Source organism: Labeo rohita, chromosome 16, assembly GCF_022985175.1.
Source record: "Labeo rohita strain BAU-BD-2019 chromosome 16, IGBB_LRoh.1.0, whole genome shotgun sequence".
In the NCBI taxonomy this organism is placed as follows: Eukaryota; Metazoa; Chordata; class Actinopteri; order Cypriniformes; family Cyprinidae; genus Labeo; species Labeo rohita.
The window spans coordinates 11555628-11576177 of NC_066884.1; the positions used below are offsets into that span (position 1 = coordinate 11555628).

General features: G+C 34.2%; 1 protein-coding gene across 1 annotated transcript; it reads left to right on the forward strand.

Moving 5' to 3' along the window:
- The first annotated feature begins 937 nt into the window (after nucleotides 1-937).
- Nucleotides 938-20072, forward strand: calb1 (calbindin 1). The gene is made up of 11 exons (XM_051130460.1): nucleotides 938-1315; nucleotides 1589-1665; nucleotides 7268-7342; nucleotides 7895-7975; nucleotides 8238-8293; nucleotides 13598-13676; nucleotides 13770-13825; nucleotides 13911-13950; nucleotides 14038-14091; nucleotides 16043-16114; nucleotides 19198-20072. Exons 1-11 carry the CDS (start codon nucleotides 1237-1239, stop codon nucleotides 19309-19311), a joined length of 783 nt encoding a protein of 260 aa, XP_050986417.1. The 5' UTR covers nucleotides 938-1236; the 3' UTR covers nucleotides 19312-20072.
- The last annotated feature ends 478 nt before the right edge of the window (nucleotides 20073-20550 follow it).

The following is a 20550-nucleotide window of genomic DNA, read 5'->3' on the forward strand; positions in this document are numbered from 1 at the left end:
ACTGCAACAGACGTTTGGGACATGTTAAAATAGGCACACTGTCTAATTTGGCTAATACACTATGTTGGAAAACATTGTTGAAACTATTTTTTGTACATTTGTACATTTTATGGGACCAGCTTCTGTGTCATTCACGTCCTTATGGTGGCTGTACTTGCCACCTGATATTGCAAACTTGTGTGACTTACCATATTATTTTAATGTATTTTCTTAATTATGAACACACTGGTTTGTAGTGCAAACACTTTTACTGGTTTACTGCTCTCTTCGCCTAATTTATGCTGTCTGAACCATAGAAAAAATGCGTGAGGGTTGCTAAATCACATAGAGAAGGACTTAAGCAGGAAAAGAGTGTAATATTTTGACAAACTAAAATGAATATGTGGTAAAGATACATACGAACAATATTAATTAAGATATTAGCCTAATATTTCACCTACCTGACTGGAAATGATGAAAACAAACACAAATCCCGGTTCTGTTCGGCCACAAACACCTTTTGTTACTCTGTTTTTTTAACTCTTCTGCTTGATTTGTTATAACTTTTGGCAGTTTATAGTACTCTAATTTTTTTTTTCAGTTCCAACCAATTAGTACAGCCCAAAACATGACGACAATTGACCATCTCGGCAGCAAATATCAGCAAAACATGCGACTTTCGTTCGGTTCCTTGGCATTGTTTACGTTCATTGCCGCCAAAACGGCAGATTGATGACGTGTCGTGAAAACACTCTATAGTCGGTAAAATAATAATGATGATAATAGTAATTAATTTATTAATTAAAAAATGAAAAATACATAGCCCTGCTTTTACTGAAGACCTCCTGCCCAAAAGAAGTCGAAACAAGCAAATAATTCACACATTTTTATTCTGAGTGCATATATAGGTCATTGTATCCATTAATCGCACTTCACGCACGTCAGACTGTGAAATGGCATTTTTTGTGGCCAGATGTTTCACAGTTTTTATTTTGAGTTTTATTACTGTCAACTGGCTCTGTTGGAGTCTGTGACTTCCGCGCACAAAAAAGTCCTGATTTAAATGCGTCTCACATCTGTGTAGCTCAGCAGTAAGTCACTAGTGCTCGCTACCTGCGGTGTGCGGAGACAGAGGTGCGCTGGGCGTTTGCCATCATCTGAGGGGAGGGTGGAACTTCACTTAAATACCGGAGACATCAGAGATCCATTCTCACAGCATCGCTCTCACAGCATCAGCGCCTGACACACGGAGAAAACATGGCAAACGCGTACCTGCAAGGAGTAGAGATCTCAGCCTCTCAGTTCCTGGATATATTCCATCATTATGACAACGATGGTAATTTCTTTCCTTATTTTGTGGATTTCATGAACATTTCTGGGGAAGAAAAATTGGGATTATTCTTGCCACCTGCTTTGCAACTGGTTTCCAAAAGTTTGGTTAAATTATTTGTCTAAGTTATCTTACCTAACAGACATTCAGTAACCTGTGAGGATGTCAAAATTTGACAAAAGATGTATTGTTAGTCATTTCAGATATACTTTTTGGCAGACTGATGAAAGCACGTCTCATCTGTGTTGTGTCATTGATTTGGGGTGTGAATGCTCTCAGGTAATGGATATATCGAGGGGAAGGAGTTGCAGAATTTTATCAAAGAACTTCAGCAAGCTCGAAAACAAGCAGGACTGGTAAGTCACAGTTTTCATTTTACTGAATATTGGTATCTAAAAAAAAAATATGTATATATATATATATATATATATATATATATATATGTGTGTGTGTGTGTGTGTGTGTGTGTGTGTGTGTGTGACATCCGAGGAAGATAATGTGTTGAGAACTCAATATAATAATAATAATAATAATAATAACAGCAACAACAATAATAAAAACAGTTTTTAAAATCTGTTACTGGGGATTAAGCAGAATGTCATATCTCGAAAAAAATAAATAACTAAAAATTGTTTTGGAGAAAAAAAAAAAATGTGCAAAATGCATTTTGAACAGGCTTAAAAATTCTCTTAAAATATAAAAGTTCCCCTGACATTGGAAAATGATGAAACTTTACATATATCGTCACATTTTCCTGCTGTTCACATATAATAAATTGTGTAAACTTTCGATTTTGTGGTAAGATGCAAGTCAGTTAATATGGCTATTAGAACATTAAACAACATGAAATGAGTTTGACAACATGAAATTAGTTTTTTTTCATAAATAAAAGAATACATTATTATTATTATTATTATTATTATTAATATAAATAAATTATACATGTATTATATATTAACATACTTATTCAAATTTTGCCTAAATCTGTAAAAGTCTTAAATCTTGTCTAAATCTTTTTTTTTAATCTAATCCATTTTTGATTTTGTGAGGATATGGTAGCAAATTGCGAGTGGATTGCAAAATTAAATTTCCTTGACAATTTATTTTGTTGTTGTTGACTTTGAAAATGCAAATCTTGTAGAAAATTAAACATTTAAAAATAAATAAATAATAATAAAAAAAGAAATTAAATTAATAAAATAAATAATTTTGCATCAAGCACCATTGCAACCCAAGATAATATCTGCTAATAATATCTCCTCAGATGAGGGTGTGAGGTGTTCAATAAAAATTACGCTTTAACTATGTGACCTTTTGAGAAGATATTGCAATTTTAGTAGCATCACACATTTGTCTCCAGGCTAGCATTTATAATAAATGATGATGAATTTCGCCTGTGCTGTATGATGGAGTGCCATGTTATCAGACCTGTTAAAAGCTCTGACAGAGGACAGCGACTTTATCCCGGTTTGTCTCAGTCAGCACGCTAGAGTCGGTCTGTCTTCCCATCTGGGTCTGTGCACATCTGCTGCTGACTGCTCCTCTCATTTGCTTCATAGAGAATAAATCCTCATTTGCGTTTGTTTTACAATAACTCTACCATCCTCTGTAGTTGCAATCTGCTGGTTATGCTGTTATCTAAAAAGAACAGCAATGCAAAGTGTGTTAAAAAACAGAGATGAAAGAACCTAAGCCTCATTGAAGGGAGCTGCGTGCAGACTTGATGTAGTGGAATGACCTTGGATGAAACTCATTACTGCTACGAATGATGGTTTGTTCTTGTCTGGAAAATACAAATGCTGAAATTGCCAAGCAAACAGCATTCATAAGAGCTGTGAATGATTGAATATGCTGAATAATTGGGAACAAAATGATTGTAATGAATGTCACAATAACAAATGTGAAGTTTTGAGACGTTCCATCATGAAGGTCAGAGTACCGAGCCATGCTCAAGGTCTCAAGTCTTGCTCTTTATGGGATCAGATTATAGTACATGTAGGAAGCATTTCCATTTCAATGTTGCTCAGGTGGTTCAGGACCTAACCACTGAAAGGTTTGGAGGCAATAAAATAAATTAATAAAACACACTGATAATGTTGATTGGCTGATGGAACAACAAGAACATCCACAGGTCTTCTCTATTGACTACAATGAATAATAAAATAAAATAAAATAAAATAAAATAAAATAAAATAAAATAAAATAAAATAAAATAAAATAAAATATAGGCCCTCTTTAATGACCACAATAATAAAAATAATAAATAAATAAAATAAAAAAAATCTGCACAGAAAATAAAAAATAAAATGTAATATAAAATACCAATATGTTGCCTGAAACTAAATCTGCTGCTAATTTTAAATGTCCATTTTGATAAAAGAGGCTTTTTGAACCAGATTGGCAGTTACAATATCAATCACCAGGGGCTAACTTGGTAAACCTTGATGCTTTTACACAATCAAGTAACCGTCAGATAACCAGGACTGACATTTAACCTCTACAATCACACCATCTTTATATAATACCTGCAAAATCCAAACATACAGGTGTGCAGCTGGTCTGACATTGTAAAGCATTAACTTTCTCGTCCTCCATGTTGTTCCTGAGGTGGTGTCCAGTGGCTGAACTTTATTGAGATTCCCATGTCATTGAGTTACAGCCCTATTAGGCGTAAAGAGGAGGTGATGGACTGTGACAGGACTGAGGAAAGGCAGCCACTGGGTCATTTCACACCTCTAATGATATTGTGCTGTGCTTTTCTGCCCCCTAAATGTCTCTCATGGGCCTCTGCGTATAACAATTTAATTTATTCAGACTTTAAGACTTCAAGATAGTGCGTGTTTTCAGGTTTCATTTAATCTTGTACATCTGTGCCCACCTAATACTCTCAAATAAGGCTGACTGAAAATGCATTCATAGATATACATGGACCTCAATACACAAAACTCAATAATGGCGACAATTTAGAAACATCGAATGAGTAAAAATAACATCCAACAATATCTAACATGGACAAAAAATAGAACAAGAGCATAAAGAAAGCAAGCAGCAAAGTAATAATCCTTGATCAGTAACTGCATAATTTATTCATGCTGCAGTGCATGCTGGGAACCATGAAAGTTAGTTTTCGCCACTGAATAAAAAAAAAAAAAAAAAAAAAACAACAGTTATAGCAACTTTTTATCTCACAATTCTGATTTTTTTTCTTGCAAATGCGAGTTTATATCTCACAATTCTAAACTTTTTTTTTCTTGGAAGATATAAACTCGCAATTGTGAATTTCTAAAGTCCAGTTCTGAGGGAAAAGAGACTGATATGTTCTCAGAATTGCAAGTTTATATCTCACGATTGTGAGAAATAAAGTCAGAATTGCAAGATGAAGATTTTTAAAGACACAGTAATTCGCAATTGTGAGATAAAACAATTCTGAGAAAAAAAATTCTGAATTGTGTCTCGCAATTCTGACTTTATAACTCGCAATTATGAGTTTATATCTCACAATTCTGAGAAAAAAATCAGAATTGCGAGATTGTATCACGCAATTGTGAGAGAAAAGGCAAAATTGTGAGATGTTAACTCACAATTGCGAGATAAAAAGTTGCAATTACCTTTCTTATTATTTATTTAGTAAATTGGCCTCCATAGGGAGCTGACTGTATAGTATAGTATATTATAGTATGTTTTTATTTAATGCCATGTCAGCATCTTAGGCTATTTTCATGGCAAAAACAAATTCAAAAATACAAGTACGGCAAATACAGTAAAAACCAGCAAACAAACAAACACAAGTTATATTACATTTACGTATGAAAAAAAATGTAATCTAAATTATACTAAATAACTCAATCCAATAAAATATGTTTCCATAGGGAGCTGATAAACACTGAACAAATCAACAACAGTACTTAATTTGAAACTAATGCATTTTTTGGTAGATTTTTAAATAATTCACACATTTTAGTATCTGTGACACAAAAAGACCCCCCTCACCCAATTTTTTGTTCTTTTTGCTTGTTTATTACTATTAAAAATCACTACAGTTGCAATCATTATCTGAAAAAGGGAAGCTCAATCTAAACTAAGCTGAATTTTATTTTCATTTTTCCCCCATGCAGTTACTTTAAATTGTTTTGATTTTATCCCTCCTATACTGTCATATCAGCTAAAGCAGAAATATTTGGATAAATGAGTTTTGATCACTTGTCTAGACAGAAACCACAGAGGATTCCAAGATGGTCATACAGTTAATCAACTGCCTTTTCAACCAATCATACAGAATCCTCTGACAGTTTCACTGTACAGTCATTAATCATTACGGTAGACATTAAAGATACCATCACCAGTTCAGAAATGTTGAGCTAATGGATACAGAGAGCAAAAAAAAACATCCTGACAAAAGCATTGACACTAAAGGCCTATTATGCCCCTTTTTACAATATGTAATTTTACAATATGTTAATATAAGTGTAATATAAGTTATTATATCATTATGAAAATTACAATTTTGAATGGAAGCAGAAACACGCTGTTTTCGTCCATGTGTCTTTAAATGCAAATGAGCTGCTGCTCTCCGCCCCCTTTTCCAAAATAGGGCTGTTCCTTCACACTTGTACCTCAGATACTCTGCTTTGGTTTTCATTATGCCTGTCGTGCTGAAATCATGCGTTTAAAGCCATATTAGGATTTTCTGAGCACACAAATCCGAAGCACACGCACAGAAAGTGGCTGTTGTATGGTATGCAAGTACTAAACTAAGCTCTCTTTCATGTCTTATTGCACTTAAACTGTCAAATACACACACTTTATGTTTAAAACACACAAGTTACAATCGGTTATGTTTGTAAAAGTAAACAGCTGGGAAAGAAATCGCATGTTATATTAGATCTGTGTGGCAGTAGTGTAATATACAGTAAATATATCCACTGCTCTCTTGTCTCCTCTGAGGCTGGGACTCTAAATAGTGTTCTGTGCTCATCTGCACAGCGAAATGACAGAACAGTTAGCATGCTTTGTTTAAACTTTTGCCAAGGCGTAAGAACTGGTATACTCTTTTTGCTTGTGAAAACAAAAGGGCAGCGCAGTGGGTGGAAACGTGCAGATTAAGGGGTGATAATATTATAATAAGATCCTCTTTCTACGCACTCATTTTTTCACATGCTTGCAGTGATTATAGCACTTAAACACGGAAAAGGTCAGATTTTCATGATATGTCCCCTTTAAGTAATGTGATAAATATTCCCATAGGTAAGAAATGCAAACTGCATTACAATACAATAAATAGAAAAAAGAGAGATCTACAAACAATTTATGACCCACATCATCTGTATATAATGCTAAAGCACATTGGAAGCATTTTATTCCAGTATTTTATTCCAGCTTAATTTAGATGTCTGTCCTACACCAGTGCAATGCCCTCTCAGAGACGACTGTCTGATGATATGCCTTCATTTGTCTCAGCCACCCTATTGATTCTCATTGAATCTGTAGCAAGACAAATAACTCTTGGTAAACAGGCGAAAGTTTAGAAAATTTGGTGGGTTGCATTTTAGCAGATTTAACAAACTCTGCAGTCTGGGGTCCTAGTGTCATTAACACCATTACCCCATCATGTAAATGTATTGATTGTTTTACATTTTAGTGATTTTTGTATAGTCACCACTCTTTGTCCTATGCCAAGATGAGCAGGTTTTTTGAGGAATGAGAGCTCCTCTCATCTGTATCAAAAGCAGTATGAAAACACAATCAGCATTGTGCAATGAGGGCTGAAGATAGCAGCACATCCCATCTGTCTGTGCCTATTTGTTCTTACACATCAATGGCTTTTAGAAGGCAGAAGAAATGGATTGTAACAGCCAGACGCTTGATTATAACCAGTGAGGTCTGCAGAAAAAAAAAATCTGCATTTTTTGTTAAAATGCGCAAGAGTTACAGATTCTTGAAATATTATTTTCTTTCCAGGAACTAACAGACAAAATGAAGGCCTTTGTGGAGAAATATGAGCAAAGTACTGATGGAAAAATAGGTATCATTGAGGTAAGAAAGCTTAAACCTTAAGCCTGTGGTATTAATATTCAAATTAAAATGTTTTTGTTTTTTGACTGTCCAAATGCAAAGCACGAACAATACTGTCTGTCAGACAAAGACAAAGGTTTGACATGTTTGCACAGTGCAACATTCAGCTCGTACGGTTTACCGCTGTGTTGATTTACCCGAGAACAAAAGTGATTGTTCATTTTAGGAATGCTTTTATCCAACGAAAGTGCCACATCTGACCATCAAAACATCATTTATGAAAACAGAAATGCTTATTCATATTGTTGAATCTGTAACCTGTTCAGAGCAGTGAAAGCGTGAGGTTTTACAGCAATCAATGCAGCTGTCATCGGCTCTCTGGGGAGCAGCATTTCAGAGATGCTATCACTGAGCAGATATCCTCAGATCCAGCAGCCTTTGACACTTTATAAACTGACATACCTTCATAGCTGACAGTCAACTTGTCATTCCCATAGGAATTGATGCATATTATATTAATTAAAAAGTGCATGCATTTTGTTGATCTGATCTTTGCCTTTACATCTTTCACAGCTGGTGCAAATACTACCAACAGAGGAAAACTTCTTGCTATTTTTCAGACAACAGCTGAAATCCTGTGCAGAGTTTATGGAGGTGAGTTTACCACTGCATTGTCTTTGTATACAATTGCAGTGATTATAGCACTAAATCAGCATATTAGAATGATGCCATCACAGGAATAAATTACATTTTAAAATATATTAAAACAGTTATTTTAAATTGCACTATATCAAAAGTATTACTGTATTTTTCATCAAATAAATACAGCCTTGGTCAGCATAAGACACATCTTTCAAAAACATTAAAGCTCTCTGGAACAATTCCAATATTTAATGTTACTATTTTTTTCCACCAGGCTTGGAGAAATTATGATGCTGATCACAGTGGATACATCGAAGCTGATGAACTTAAGGTGAGAAACTTTTAACCTCTCAGAAGATGTGAGCTCAGTGAGTAACCATCTTCTGAGATTGTTTTTTATGCTCTTTAAGTGTGAAGTCCCAGACACCCCAGTGATGTAGGTGTAAAAATAATAATAGTAATTTCAAACCTGTTATTTTCTCCTCAAATATACAGTTGAAGACAAGTGTTTACATACATCTTGCAGAATTCTCAAAATGTTAATTATTTTACCAAAATAAGAGGGGTCATACAAAATGCATGCTATTTTTTATTTAGTACTGACCTGAATAAGACATTTCACATAAAAGACGTTTACATATAGTCCATAAGAGAAAATAATAGTTGAATTTATAAAAATGACCCTGTTCAAAAGTTTACATTCACTTGATTCTTAATACTGTGTTGTATTAAGAATGATCCACAGCTGTGTTTTTTGTTGTTGTTGTTTAGTGATAGTTGTTCATGAGTCCCTTGTTTGTCCTGAACAGTTAAGCTGCCTGCTGTTCTTCTCCTTTAGGTCCTACAAATTCTTTGGTTTTTCAGCATTTTTGTGTATTTGAACCCTTTCCAACAATGATTTTATGATTTTGAGATCCATCTTTTCACACTGACAACAACTGAGGGACTCATATGCAACTATTACAGAAGGTTCAAAACACTCACTGATGCTTTAGAAGGAAAAACAATGCATTCAGAGCTGGGGGTGAAAACTATTGAATGGTATGAAGATGTGTACATTTTTCTTGTTTTGCCTAAGTATCTTATTTCTTCATTTAGAACTGCCCTTCAGAAGGTACAGATGATACTTACAGTACATGTTTCCCAGAAGACAAAATAAGTTACATTTACCCTGATCTTCACTTTCAAAAAGTTTTCACCCCCCAGCTTAATGCATTGTGTTTCCTTCTGGAGCAACAGTGAGTGTTTGAACCTTGCATATGAGTCCCTCAGTTCTTCTCAGTGTGAAAAGTTGGATCTCAAAAAAATCAACAGTTTAACTGTTTTAGGACAAACAAAGGATTCATGAAGAACTCAAGTGTATGCAAGCTTTTAAACGGGGTCATTTTTATAAATTCAACTATTGTTTTCTCTTGTGGGCTATATGTAAACGTCTTTTATGTGAAATATCTTATTCAGGTCAGTACTAAATAAAAAAATAACATGCATTTTGTATGATCCCTTACTTTGCTAAAATAATTAACATTGTTCAGATTCTGCAAGGTGTATGTAAACTTTTGACCTCAACTGTATATGTTGCTCTGACATAACCAGGACACATTACATTTTTAACCCTGAATTTTACAACAAAGTACTACAATGTAGCATTTCTGGTTCTGTTTGAGGTCATTTTGAGCTCAGCAAAAACATGTTATAGAAAAATGCTGTAATAAAACTATTAGTGTACTGAAGTTTTAAAGTGTAAAAATGCATTGCAGTGATTCATTTTGGATTTCATAATCTGTTCTCATATGCATGGAAAGAAGTTATGAAGTTTCAACCAAAAAATGAAAATTTGCTGACAATTTCCTAACCCTCAGACCATCCAAGATGTAGATGAGTTTGTTTCATCTTTAAAACAGATTTGGAAAAATTTAGCATCACATCACTTGCTCACCAACGGATCCTTTGCAGTGAATGGGTACTGTCAAAATGAGAGTCCAAACAGCTGATAAAACATCACAATAATCCACAAGTAATCCACACAACTCTATTCCATTAATTAACACCTTGTGAAGTGAAAAGCTGTGTGTGTGTGTGTAAGAAACAAATCCGTAACTAACACATTTTTAACTTCAAACCATTGCTTCTGGCTAAAATCCTCTATAATAATAATAATAATAATATTGCTTACTCCAGTGAAAAACTTGTCTAAACTTGTCTTGTCTAAATTGAGAGAGAAATATGCAAAGATGAGGCACTGTTTACAAGTGAAGACAGTCCAAAACAGTTTTAAACAAATGTCAGGTTTTTTTTGGTGTGAGAGAACAACATGGGATGGACTTTTTCACTGGAGTAAGCAATAAATAAATAATATGGAGTAAATAATAAGGTTTTGTTTCCTTCAAAAACACAGCTTTTCGCTTCACAGGACATTAACTGTTAGACTGGAGTCATGTGGATTATTGTGATGTTTTTATCAGCTGTTTGGACATTCTGATGGCACCCATTCCATGGTGAGCAAGTCATATATATTGAACAATCTTGGATGGCCTTTTTTAATTTTGTTATTGAAGACACTAAATTGCCCTTCAGAGTTCTCAAATGAGCATGGACATGAGGGTTAACATCCTTTGTGTTTGGCAGAGAGTAAAGCATTAGCACATTTGGCATACAAACTTGCTGATCAGCATACTTGAAGTTCATTTCACCCTATTATCTCTTTTTGATCTTGTGTCATATCACTCAGGACAAACCTTTTTTTAAAGAGTAAACTAATTAACAACACACAATTCAACTACAGATGCAAATCACCTCAGAAGGCAGTAAGAGACTGATTGATGAGGTCAATCATGAGCCATATTGGATTACCCTCTCTATCTTAAGAATTCAGCAGTGCCCTAGGTTTTTCTCTAGCATGTGGACTGGAGGGTACAACCACAAACAGAACAAAAGATTTGATTTTGAGCCCAACACTAATAACCACATGCAGCCCTCAAAGGAGCTTGTGCAAAGCAAGCACTGAGGATTTGTGCATTTAAATTAAAATAGGGAGCGGTTTCTTTGAACAGCTGCCAGATTTACAGTCAGTGATTTGATGAGTGCAATCTGTCAGCACTGGACTGCTTTTGGACCCACTAATGGACCTCCGGCAGAAAAAGGAAATTCTGAGAGCTTGATGAAATATGGACGTTGCATTTTGGAGACAGCACCACTATAGAAAACATAAAATGGATAGCTCCGGTCATGGATGCTGATTGGTCAAAACTGCTTATATTCTACAAGGCTTTAAAGGGATAGTTCACCCAAAAATGAAAATGATTTATTCACCCTCAAGCCATTCTAGGTGTATATATTCTGCTTTCAGACGAATACAATCAGGGTTATAATTAAAAATGTCCTGGCTCTTCCAAGCTTTGAAATGGCAGTGAATGGCTGTTGAAATTTTGTAGTCCAATAAAGTGCATCCATCCATCATAAAAAGTGCTCCACACGGTTCCAAGGGGTTAAAAAGGCCCTCTGAAGTGAATTGATACATTTGTGTAAGAAAAATATCCATATTTAAAACTTTATAAACCGTAATCTTTAGCGTCCACTAACTGTCGTCCCAGCGTTCATGCGAGAGTGGCGTTCCAGTGGATGCAAAACAAAATACCAGTCATGAATTAAAAGTACAAAAAGAGGATTTATAAAGAAAAATGTCAGAGGATTTTAATATATGCCAAGAGGAGACTGGTTTTTCTGTGCTGTAAACAAAACTTGGTTCTCGTGAGACTAGCATAGTCTCACTGAAGCTCATGCCTAAATATAACTCTGATTGTATTTGTCTGAAACATTTGTCTGTTAATTTAGTTGATAAATAATTTTCGTCATCATTTTCTTCAACAACATTTTTTTACAGACAAAAACAAGATAATAATGAAACAAAAACTCATTTTGAATGACAAAAACTGACAAAAATCGATTGACGAATAAACAAATAAAAATAAGATGAAATGTTATAGAGGGACAATTTGGGAGGAGATTCATTCAGAACAAATCTGCTGCATGGTTAGGAAGTTAGACACGTTCTATCCGGTGGGACATAAGCTAGCATAAACTTGCTGCATGTCTCTTAAATTGTTCAAAAAAGTCAATATTTGGGAGCAAGAGAAGAGCAGACATTAGGGATGGGATGATAAATGAATTTGTGGATAGATTCTGAGATTTTCAATTTTGCAGATGGTGCTCTAATCTAGTTTTTTTTACTCAAACGCTCACAAAGAAGAGTCTTGAAGAGCACCTGTGCGTTCAGCTGAGTCATTTCACTTCGGCTCAGAATGCTTTTAAGACGCAAGATTATTGTAAACACAGCCCACTGTGAACATCCTTGTAATTCGCTTCAACCTTTTCGAATTTTATGAATGATTATTTTAGTGCGTGTAAAGATTTGGAAACAAGCAGAGCATGGCTGTTTCTAAAGCAAGCAGTGGCATCTGCTGTTCAAAACTAAGCTCAGAAACGATTTAAGAAAGAATCTCGATATGTTCGGAAAATCTCTGAATCAATGCTGAATCGTTTCTTGATTCGCATTGCAACGATTCACATAAACACACTCAGTTATGTCTTAGGTGAACGTAAACAGTTGGGAGAATACCGGACGAGTATTAGTACATTGCATCCGTGCATTCGGTTTTAAAGGGACAGCAGCCTAATTTAGTTGCTTTTGTCTGTGGTGTGGATGTTAATAAAGCAACAAAAGAAAGACAGAAATTCACTCACTGCTCTTGACTGAATCACTTTAGTACCCTAATACAAATTAACCTAAATTTATTTATATAAATAAATATGTCTGCTTGACAGAAGGAAGAATGTGGTTAACAAGTTGTTATAAAGAGTACATAATTAGCTTATATAAGCATTGGCATTTCATTGAAAAGAAGACAATGTTCTTGTTTCGTTTAATTTTAATATAAAGGCACGTTGCGTGTCACAGAAGTTAAATCTGTCTATCATGATAAAACCTTAATATCAAACCTATACAATGTGTTTGGTCATTTTAGAGAAATGCTTAATAAATGCATTACACTCTAACTAAGCCAATTAGATTTTAGCCGACTAAATCTACTGTAGATTTAGTTGACTAAAATCTTATGATATTTAGTCGACTAAAACTAGACTAAAACTAAAAACACATGACTAAAATATGACTAAAACTAAATGGCATTTTAGTCAGAAAACTATGACCAAGACTAAATCAAAATTTGCTGTCAAAATTAACTGAAAGAAGAAAGTCATATACACCTATGATGGCTTGAGGTTGAGTTAATCAAGTGTAATTTTCATTTTTGGGTGAACTATTCCTTTAATGAGGAAAAGAACTACAATCTCAGAAATCACTGCAAATGACAATTGAATTAATGACATGATCTCAGCAGGATTAGTTTTTTTTCTCCAGGCATTTTGTTGTTGAACACGATTACCTAGAAACTAATGGAGGCTGATGGCTTAAACAGAAGTGTATAGCATTGATTAACAACCTCGTATCTCACAATATTTCTGTCTTTGGTTTGTAAACTATTGTTCAAAATCTATTTAATGCATCCTCAAAAGCATTCATGTAAAAACTAATCTTACTCCATATGACTCTGTATAATCCAATCTAATGTTTTTCAGAATTTTTTTGAAAGACCTGCTTCAAAGGGCTAAAAAACCATACGATGAGAAGAAATTAGAGGAGTACACACAGACTACAGTAAGCTCAGACTGAACTACACAGTCCAACAAAAATGCATTTTTTAGAGAACTTTTAATTTTGAGGGAATTAATATTGTTTATTTTGTTCCAGCTGAAAATATTTGATTCAAATAAGGATGGAAAATTATGTCTGTCTGAGATGGCACGGTTAGTGAGCTTGCAAATTTGTTATGAATATTTATCATTGCCTGTTGACTTAAATGGCAAATCTCTCTTATTTTTTTTTAAACAGGCTGTTACCAGACCAGGAGAACTTTCTGCTAAAATTCCAGGTATGTCAACATTATGAAATTTACCCATAAATGCACTGGATTTACTCTTAACCACTGACTGTACAACTGAACAAATCTTTTCCTCAGGGGGTAAAAATGGCCAGAAAAGAGTTCAACAAGATTTTTGAGTTATATGATAAGGTAAGTCTCTTGCATTGATCAATCACTCCGTCATATGTTCCCAATAGCTTTAAAAAAAGCCAAGCGTGCATAGATCAGCCAGTGTCTCCAACTATATAAGGCCCTAGGAAAGCAGTCATTATTATGCAAAGACAGTGCTCTTTCTGGATATCACCTCCAACACCATTGAATCTTTTGGCCCTGGCTCCATTGTAATGTATTACTGTGTCCCTGAATAGGGCAAATTCCTCACTGCTGATGACAGCACCCCTGATCTTTATTGATTGGCAGGTTCGGGTTGCCAACTCACATGGAGACCGGCTCAAATGCACACACACCCGTTTTTGGGCCATTAGAAAACACAGAGCGATGATGCGGCATTAGAGGAGGCTGCATATGCTCAAAGCTCTCAGGCATTTCATTACAGACACACTGACTGCTGGTCTGCATTTAGCAGACATGCGGTTTGGCCTCATACCGTTTGCTCTGGGACAATGCAACAGGCTAGCTTGTTCTATCATCAGATCATTAAGAAGTGATTTAAGGCCACATTATGAGTATTATGGAGATACATAGACTTACTTGACAGGCTTAATCTTAATTTAATGCTTAAATGCCTTCTGAGAAGTCATAATGAAGTTTATTTTTGATGCAGTATGGATGCAGTAGTTAATAAAACAGTTCATACAAAAAATGTAAAATTCTGTTATTATTTAAGCTCAAAATAGGATTAAAAAAATAATAAAATAAAATAAAATAAATGAAAATGTTGACAGTTTGTTCTGGAGTATCTTTGCATCCCAAGGTTGCTATGAACTGTTATTTCATGGCCAAAAACTGTAAAAATAAAATAAAATAAAATAATAAAATTAAATTAAATTAAATTAAATTAAATTAAATTAAATTAAATAACTGGCTTAGTAACCTAGATGCCTCATGAAGTTTTTGATGATATAATGGATGCAGTAGTAAACAAAATATTTAAAAAAAAAAAAAAAATTCAATTGTTATTATTTAAGCTCAAAATATTATAAAAAATAAAATTAAATTAAAAATTTGTTTTGTTTGTTTTGGAGCGTCTTTGCAAACCCAGGTTGCTTTCAGCTGTTATTTTATGGCCAAAATTGATAGATACCTCATGAAATTGTTGATAGATGCAGTAGCAAACAAAATAGTTCACACAAAAATTTAAATGTGGTTATTATTTAATGTCAAAATATTATATAAATATAAAAAAAAAAAAAAAAAAAAAAAAAAAAAAAAAAAAAAAATCGAAACTTTGCTGAAATATGGATGCAGTAAACAAAATAGTTCACACAAAAATTAAAATTCTGTCATTATTTAACCTTAAAATAGTATATAAATATATAATAAATATATATTTGTTCTGGAGTATCTTTGCAACCCCAGATTGCTATCACCTGTTATTTGATGGCCAACTATGTAAAATAAAATAAAATAAAATAAAATAAAATTCTAATTTTATGTTCCTAAAAATATAAAAGAAAATGTAAAACACAAAAAATAAAAATGATAAAAAAAATAACTAGGATTTATGTAGGTCATGATGGTGAATAAAAAAGGTGTTTAGAAAGAGAAAAAGTGAAAAAGTAAAAAATTGGAGGCTGAACTTTTCCTTTAAACCAAAACCAGTGCATATAGTACATACACTGCCTAAATGTCTCAAGCTATCTAAAGGACGTTACAGGCCCACTTTCTCTGGCTGTTATTTCTTCAGAGCACCAAATGAGCACCCCGAGCCCCAGCATGTCATTGCATTGACTCTGTGTGCAAAACCGATCCTTAATGCCCTGATTTCCAATCTCTCCCTAGAGAACATTGCATGAGGCGTCCCTAATGTCTGAATAGAGAATACAGGAAATGATGGTAAAGTGGCATGACGCTGAGTTTCCTCAGTGGCTGTCACACATCTGTGCTCGTTAATGTTCACTATGCTCTCCGCCTCTCCCAGGACAGGAACGGTTACATGGACGAAAATGAGCTTGACGCCCTCCTTAAAGACCTTTGTGAGAAAAACAACAAGGTATGCATCTAAAAACCCAACTAATCTGAGGCTTTTATTTTCTAAGATATGTTGATGTATTCTGATGAGTCCAAGCCCATGACAAGCACAAACTACTATTTTGAAGCACACTCATAAATGATAATACTAGTGAGAAATGAAATTTCCTGCTGCATGCAAATTATCAACTTAGAGGACGATAGAAAAACTTTACTTGATACACAACTGTTATTACTAAAAAAAAAAAAAGGAATTGTTTGGGTTCAGTGCAAGTTCAGATAGTAATCTGTGAATTACTGCTTCAGTCCCTCAGTTTGTAGCCAGCAAAATTGGCATAGGGATGCACTTACTATGGAAGTCTATGGGGCAAAGTATTCCACAAGAATTGAAGATTCCATGAAGTGCAGTTTTCTTTCCGGTGCCAGCATATTTCCAAATAAAACAGGAAGATTTAACAGGGCCCATTTTGTTAATAACCAGTATACTTCCGTAGTCTCACAGCTGTGAACCATGATTAGCAACTTGCTAGCTCTGGATGGGGGAGGAGCCTTTTCATTCTAGCAAACATCTGATTGGACAAAATTCTGTGTAGTGCAGGATGAGTCATCAGTATTGTTGGTCCATTTTACTGGCTGAGAAAAAAAAAATAAAGTTGAAATTTATCAACTAGCATTCAGATGATCTCAAAACTAAAAATCATATTTCAGTAATCAAACTTTGCATTTTCTGCTGTCAAAAGAGCCTATCTACAGTTTGAATTCAATAAAATATTTGAGTGTTTTCTTTAAGTGTTATGCTCTCCAAGGTGGCATTTATTTAATGAAAAATACAGTAAAAACAGTAATATTTTCAAAATATTATTAGAAATGTAATAAGCTGTTATCTGTATTAATATTTTAAAATGTAATTTATTTCTGTAATGGCAAAGCTAAATTTTCAGCAGCCATTATTTCAGCCTTCAGTGTCACATGATCTTCCAGAAATCATTCTAATATGTTGATTTGGTGCTCAGTAAATAGGGATGGGTAATATTTTTGTGGAAAACATTTTTTTTCTTTGATAAATAGAAAGTTCAAAAGAACAGTATTCAGTATGGAAGCCCATTTCCGCCACTGAATAAAAAAAAGGTTATTGCGACTTTTTTCCTTCAAAATTGCGTGATACAAACTTGCAATTCTGATTTTTTTCTCTGAATTGTGTGATATACACTTAGTTGCAGGTTATAAAGTCAGAATTGCAAGATAAAACTTGTAATTCCAACAATTTTCTCAGAATTGTGACATAAACTCGCAACTGAAATTTATAAAGTCAGAATTGTGAGATAAAAACTTGGAATTCTGACTTTTTTTCTCAGAATTGTGATATAAACTCGCAATTGCGAGTTATAAAGTTTGAATTGTGAGTTACTTCTGACTTTTTTTCCTCAGAATTGCATGATATAAACTCACAATTGTGAGTTATAAAGTCGGAATCGCGTGATATAAACCTGCAATTGAATTATAAAGTCTGAATTACAAGATATACTTCTGACTTTTTTCCCGGAATTGAGTGATACAAACTTGCAATTCTAACTTTTTTCCCCTCAGAATTGCATGATATAAACTCGCAATTCTGAGTTATAAAATCAGAATTGTGAGCTAAAAACTCGTAATTCTGACTTTTTTCTCAAAATTGTGATATAAACTCGCAATTGCGGGTTATAGTAACAGTTGCGAGATATACTTCTAACTTTCTTTCCCAGAATTGCATGATATAAACTCGCAATTGCGAGTTCTAAAATCAGAACTGCAAGCTTAAAAACTCGTAATTCCGACTTCTTTCTCAGAACTGTGATATAAACTCAGAATTGCAAGTTATAATCAGAATTGTGAAATATACTTCTGACTTTTTTCTCAGAATTGCGTGATACAAACTTGCAATTCTAACTTTTTTCCGTAGAATTGCATAAACTCACAATTTCGAGTTATAAAATCAGAATTGTGAGCTAAAAACTCGTAATTCCGACTTTTTTCTTAGAATTGTGATATAAACTCAGAATTGCAAGTTATAGTCACAGTTGCGAGATATACTTCTGCCTTTTTATCTCCGAATTGCAGGATATAAACTCGCAATTGCGAGTTATAAAGTCAGAATTGCAAGCTAAAACTTGTTAATCCGACTTTTTTCTCAGAATTGTGACATAAACTCGCAATGGCGAGTTACAAAGTCAGAATCGTGTGATATAAACTTGCAATGAGTTATAAAGTCAGAATTGCGAAATATACTTCTGACTTTTTTCTCAGAATTGTGATACAAATTTGCAATTTTAACTTTTTTCCTCAGAATTGCATGAAATTAACTGAACTTAATGATTCTGAGTTATAAAATCAGAATTGTGAGCTAAAAACTCATAATTCCAATTTTTTTTCTCAGAATTGTCATATAATTTCACAATTGCGAGTTATAAAATCACAGTTGCGAGAAGTACTTCTGACTTTTTATCTCGGAATTGTAGGATACAAACTCGCAATTGCAAGTTTTAAAGTCAAAATTACATAATATAAAATTAAAATTGTGAGATAAAAAGAATTTTGACATTTTTCTCGAAAATGCAATTTTATATCTTGCAATTTTGCCTTTTTTTCTCTCAGAACTGTAAGATATATACTCGCAATTGCGAGTTATAAAGTCCAGCTCTGAGGGAGGAAAAGTCTGATGTTCTCAGAATTGCAAATTTATGTCTCACAGTTCTGACTTAATGACTCTCAATTATCTCTATACCTTTATCTGGCAATTCTGAGAAAAAAGTCACTTGTCACTTTTTATTAATTTATTGCATCCTTGGTGAATAAAAGTATAAACATTTTTGAATGGCAACTCTTCAGGCCATTTTGAATCAAGGGTTTGTTCATACCTCAGAAATGTAGTAACGATTTTTAAAAATAATAATAATAATAATTTTAATTATATCATATATAATTCAGTGTTTTTGTGGTTTGGTTTTTAAAAATGTAGCTACATGTCTGAAAAAAAGCCTTTGAGATTCATAAAAACGTAACATTTCTAATGCCATATTGAAAGATGGACATTAAAAACACTGAAGATGTTATTCTGATCTCTGACAGGTTCTAGAAGTCAGCAAAATCCCGACGTATAAGACCGCCATCATGGCTCTGTCCGACGGAGGCAAGCTCTACAGGACAGAGTTAGCACTGGTGTTGTGCGCAGAGGAGATGTGAACGCCTTCATCTGTACTCACACCATCCCAGATCCCCGTCCTCAGCTCACCTGTGACGCGTAAAGTAGCCAGAACCGTCTTACGTTCTTTCATTTTGAACATGGATTTCACACAGACAGGCATACAAGTGGCACATACTTTTCAATTTGTTGTTTCTATACTGTTTCTAAGTGTACAGATTTTTTAACAACAGCACACATACGATACTTACAACATACACTGCATATTTTCCCTTAACAAAAGAAGAAACACAACATGCTACCGAATCCCCATCCCAATTCAATATCCAAAATATCCACCAATACCTATTCAGTAAGTATAATACATATTGGTTTACCTTACAATATTATAGACAAAAGCAATAATGTCCTCAAGGAATGCTGATGAAACATGGCCTGTTGGTGGGATCTATGTAAAACTCCAAAAGGCTGCATTTACTTTTACGATGCATGTTTGTAACTGATGGCAGGCCATGCTAGTGGGGTATTTTTGACTGCAAGCACATGCCGAATGTAATGCATCGCCCCAGTCCTGTCTCAAATGTTAGATTTTGCACTGTAAAGAATGACATGCTACTCTATGCTAAACACCACAGACACTGTGTAAGAAAATATTAAACTTATCGAATGACTACCTGCATCCAGTTGTGTGGATCCCTCAGTCCCTAAGAAAATCGGGGTACGTTTCTTTCTTCTGTGGAATAAATACATTAAAAGTCAATGGGATCCAATGTTGATTTGTTTTGGACCCCATTGATTTTAGTTCATGTGTGATTCGTTGCAACATAATTATAACATGCAAATGTTAGTTTGCTCAGTTAATAAATCATTTTGAATGCCTGGTTTTGAAACAGTACATGAACTTAAAGCTAGGATTTGAGTTTGAGCAAAAAACACAAAGCAACTCTCAGTAAAGTTCTCCTCCCCATTTAAAGTTTGAATAGATCATGATCTTATCTTATAATTGAACAGTTGACCTTCCCTTAGCGGACACTGCAAGACATAAAACTTGTGTCAAGGCGAACAAACAGAACCACTCTAGTTGGTACATTGAGAGCTTGGTAAAACTAAATCAACTAGGATAACAGCATATTGAAAACCCATTTGATTTTCATATTTTCTCGTATCTGTAATCAAGATTTTATGCTTGGAATTTTCAATTACACACCTATGGACCGGAACACCAAGAATAAATGGTATTGGAGAGAAATGTCTCTTCCCCTCAAGCACCGTAGCAGGAA

Coding starts and splice junctions, on each gene's coding strand:
- calb1 (XM_051130460.1), top strand. CDS start 1,237: ATGGCAAACGCGTACCTGCAAGGAGTAGAGATCTCAGCCTCTCAGTTC. Junction 13,826..13,910: donor TGTCTGTCTGAGATGGCACG/GTTAGTGAGCTT, acceptor TTTTTTAAACAG/GCTGTTACCAGACCAGGAGA. Junction 13,951..14,037: donor ACTTTCTGCTAAAATTCCAG/GTATGTCAACAT, acceptor TCTTTTCCTCAG/GGGGTAAAAATGGCCAGAAA.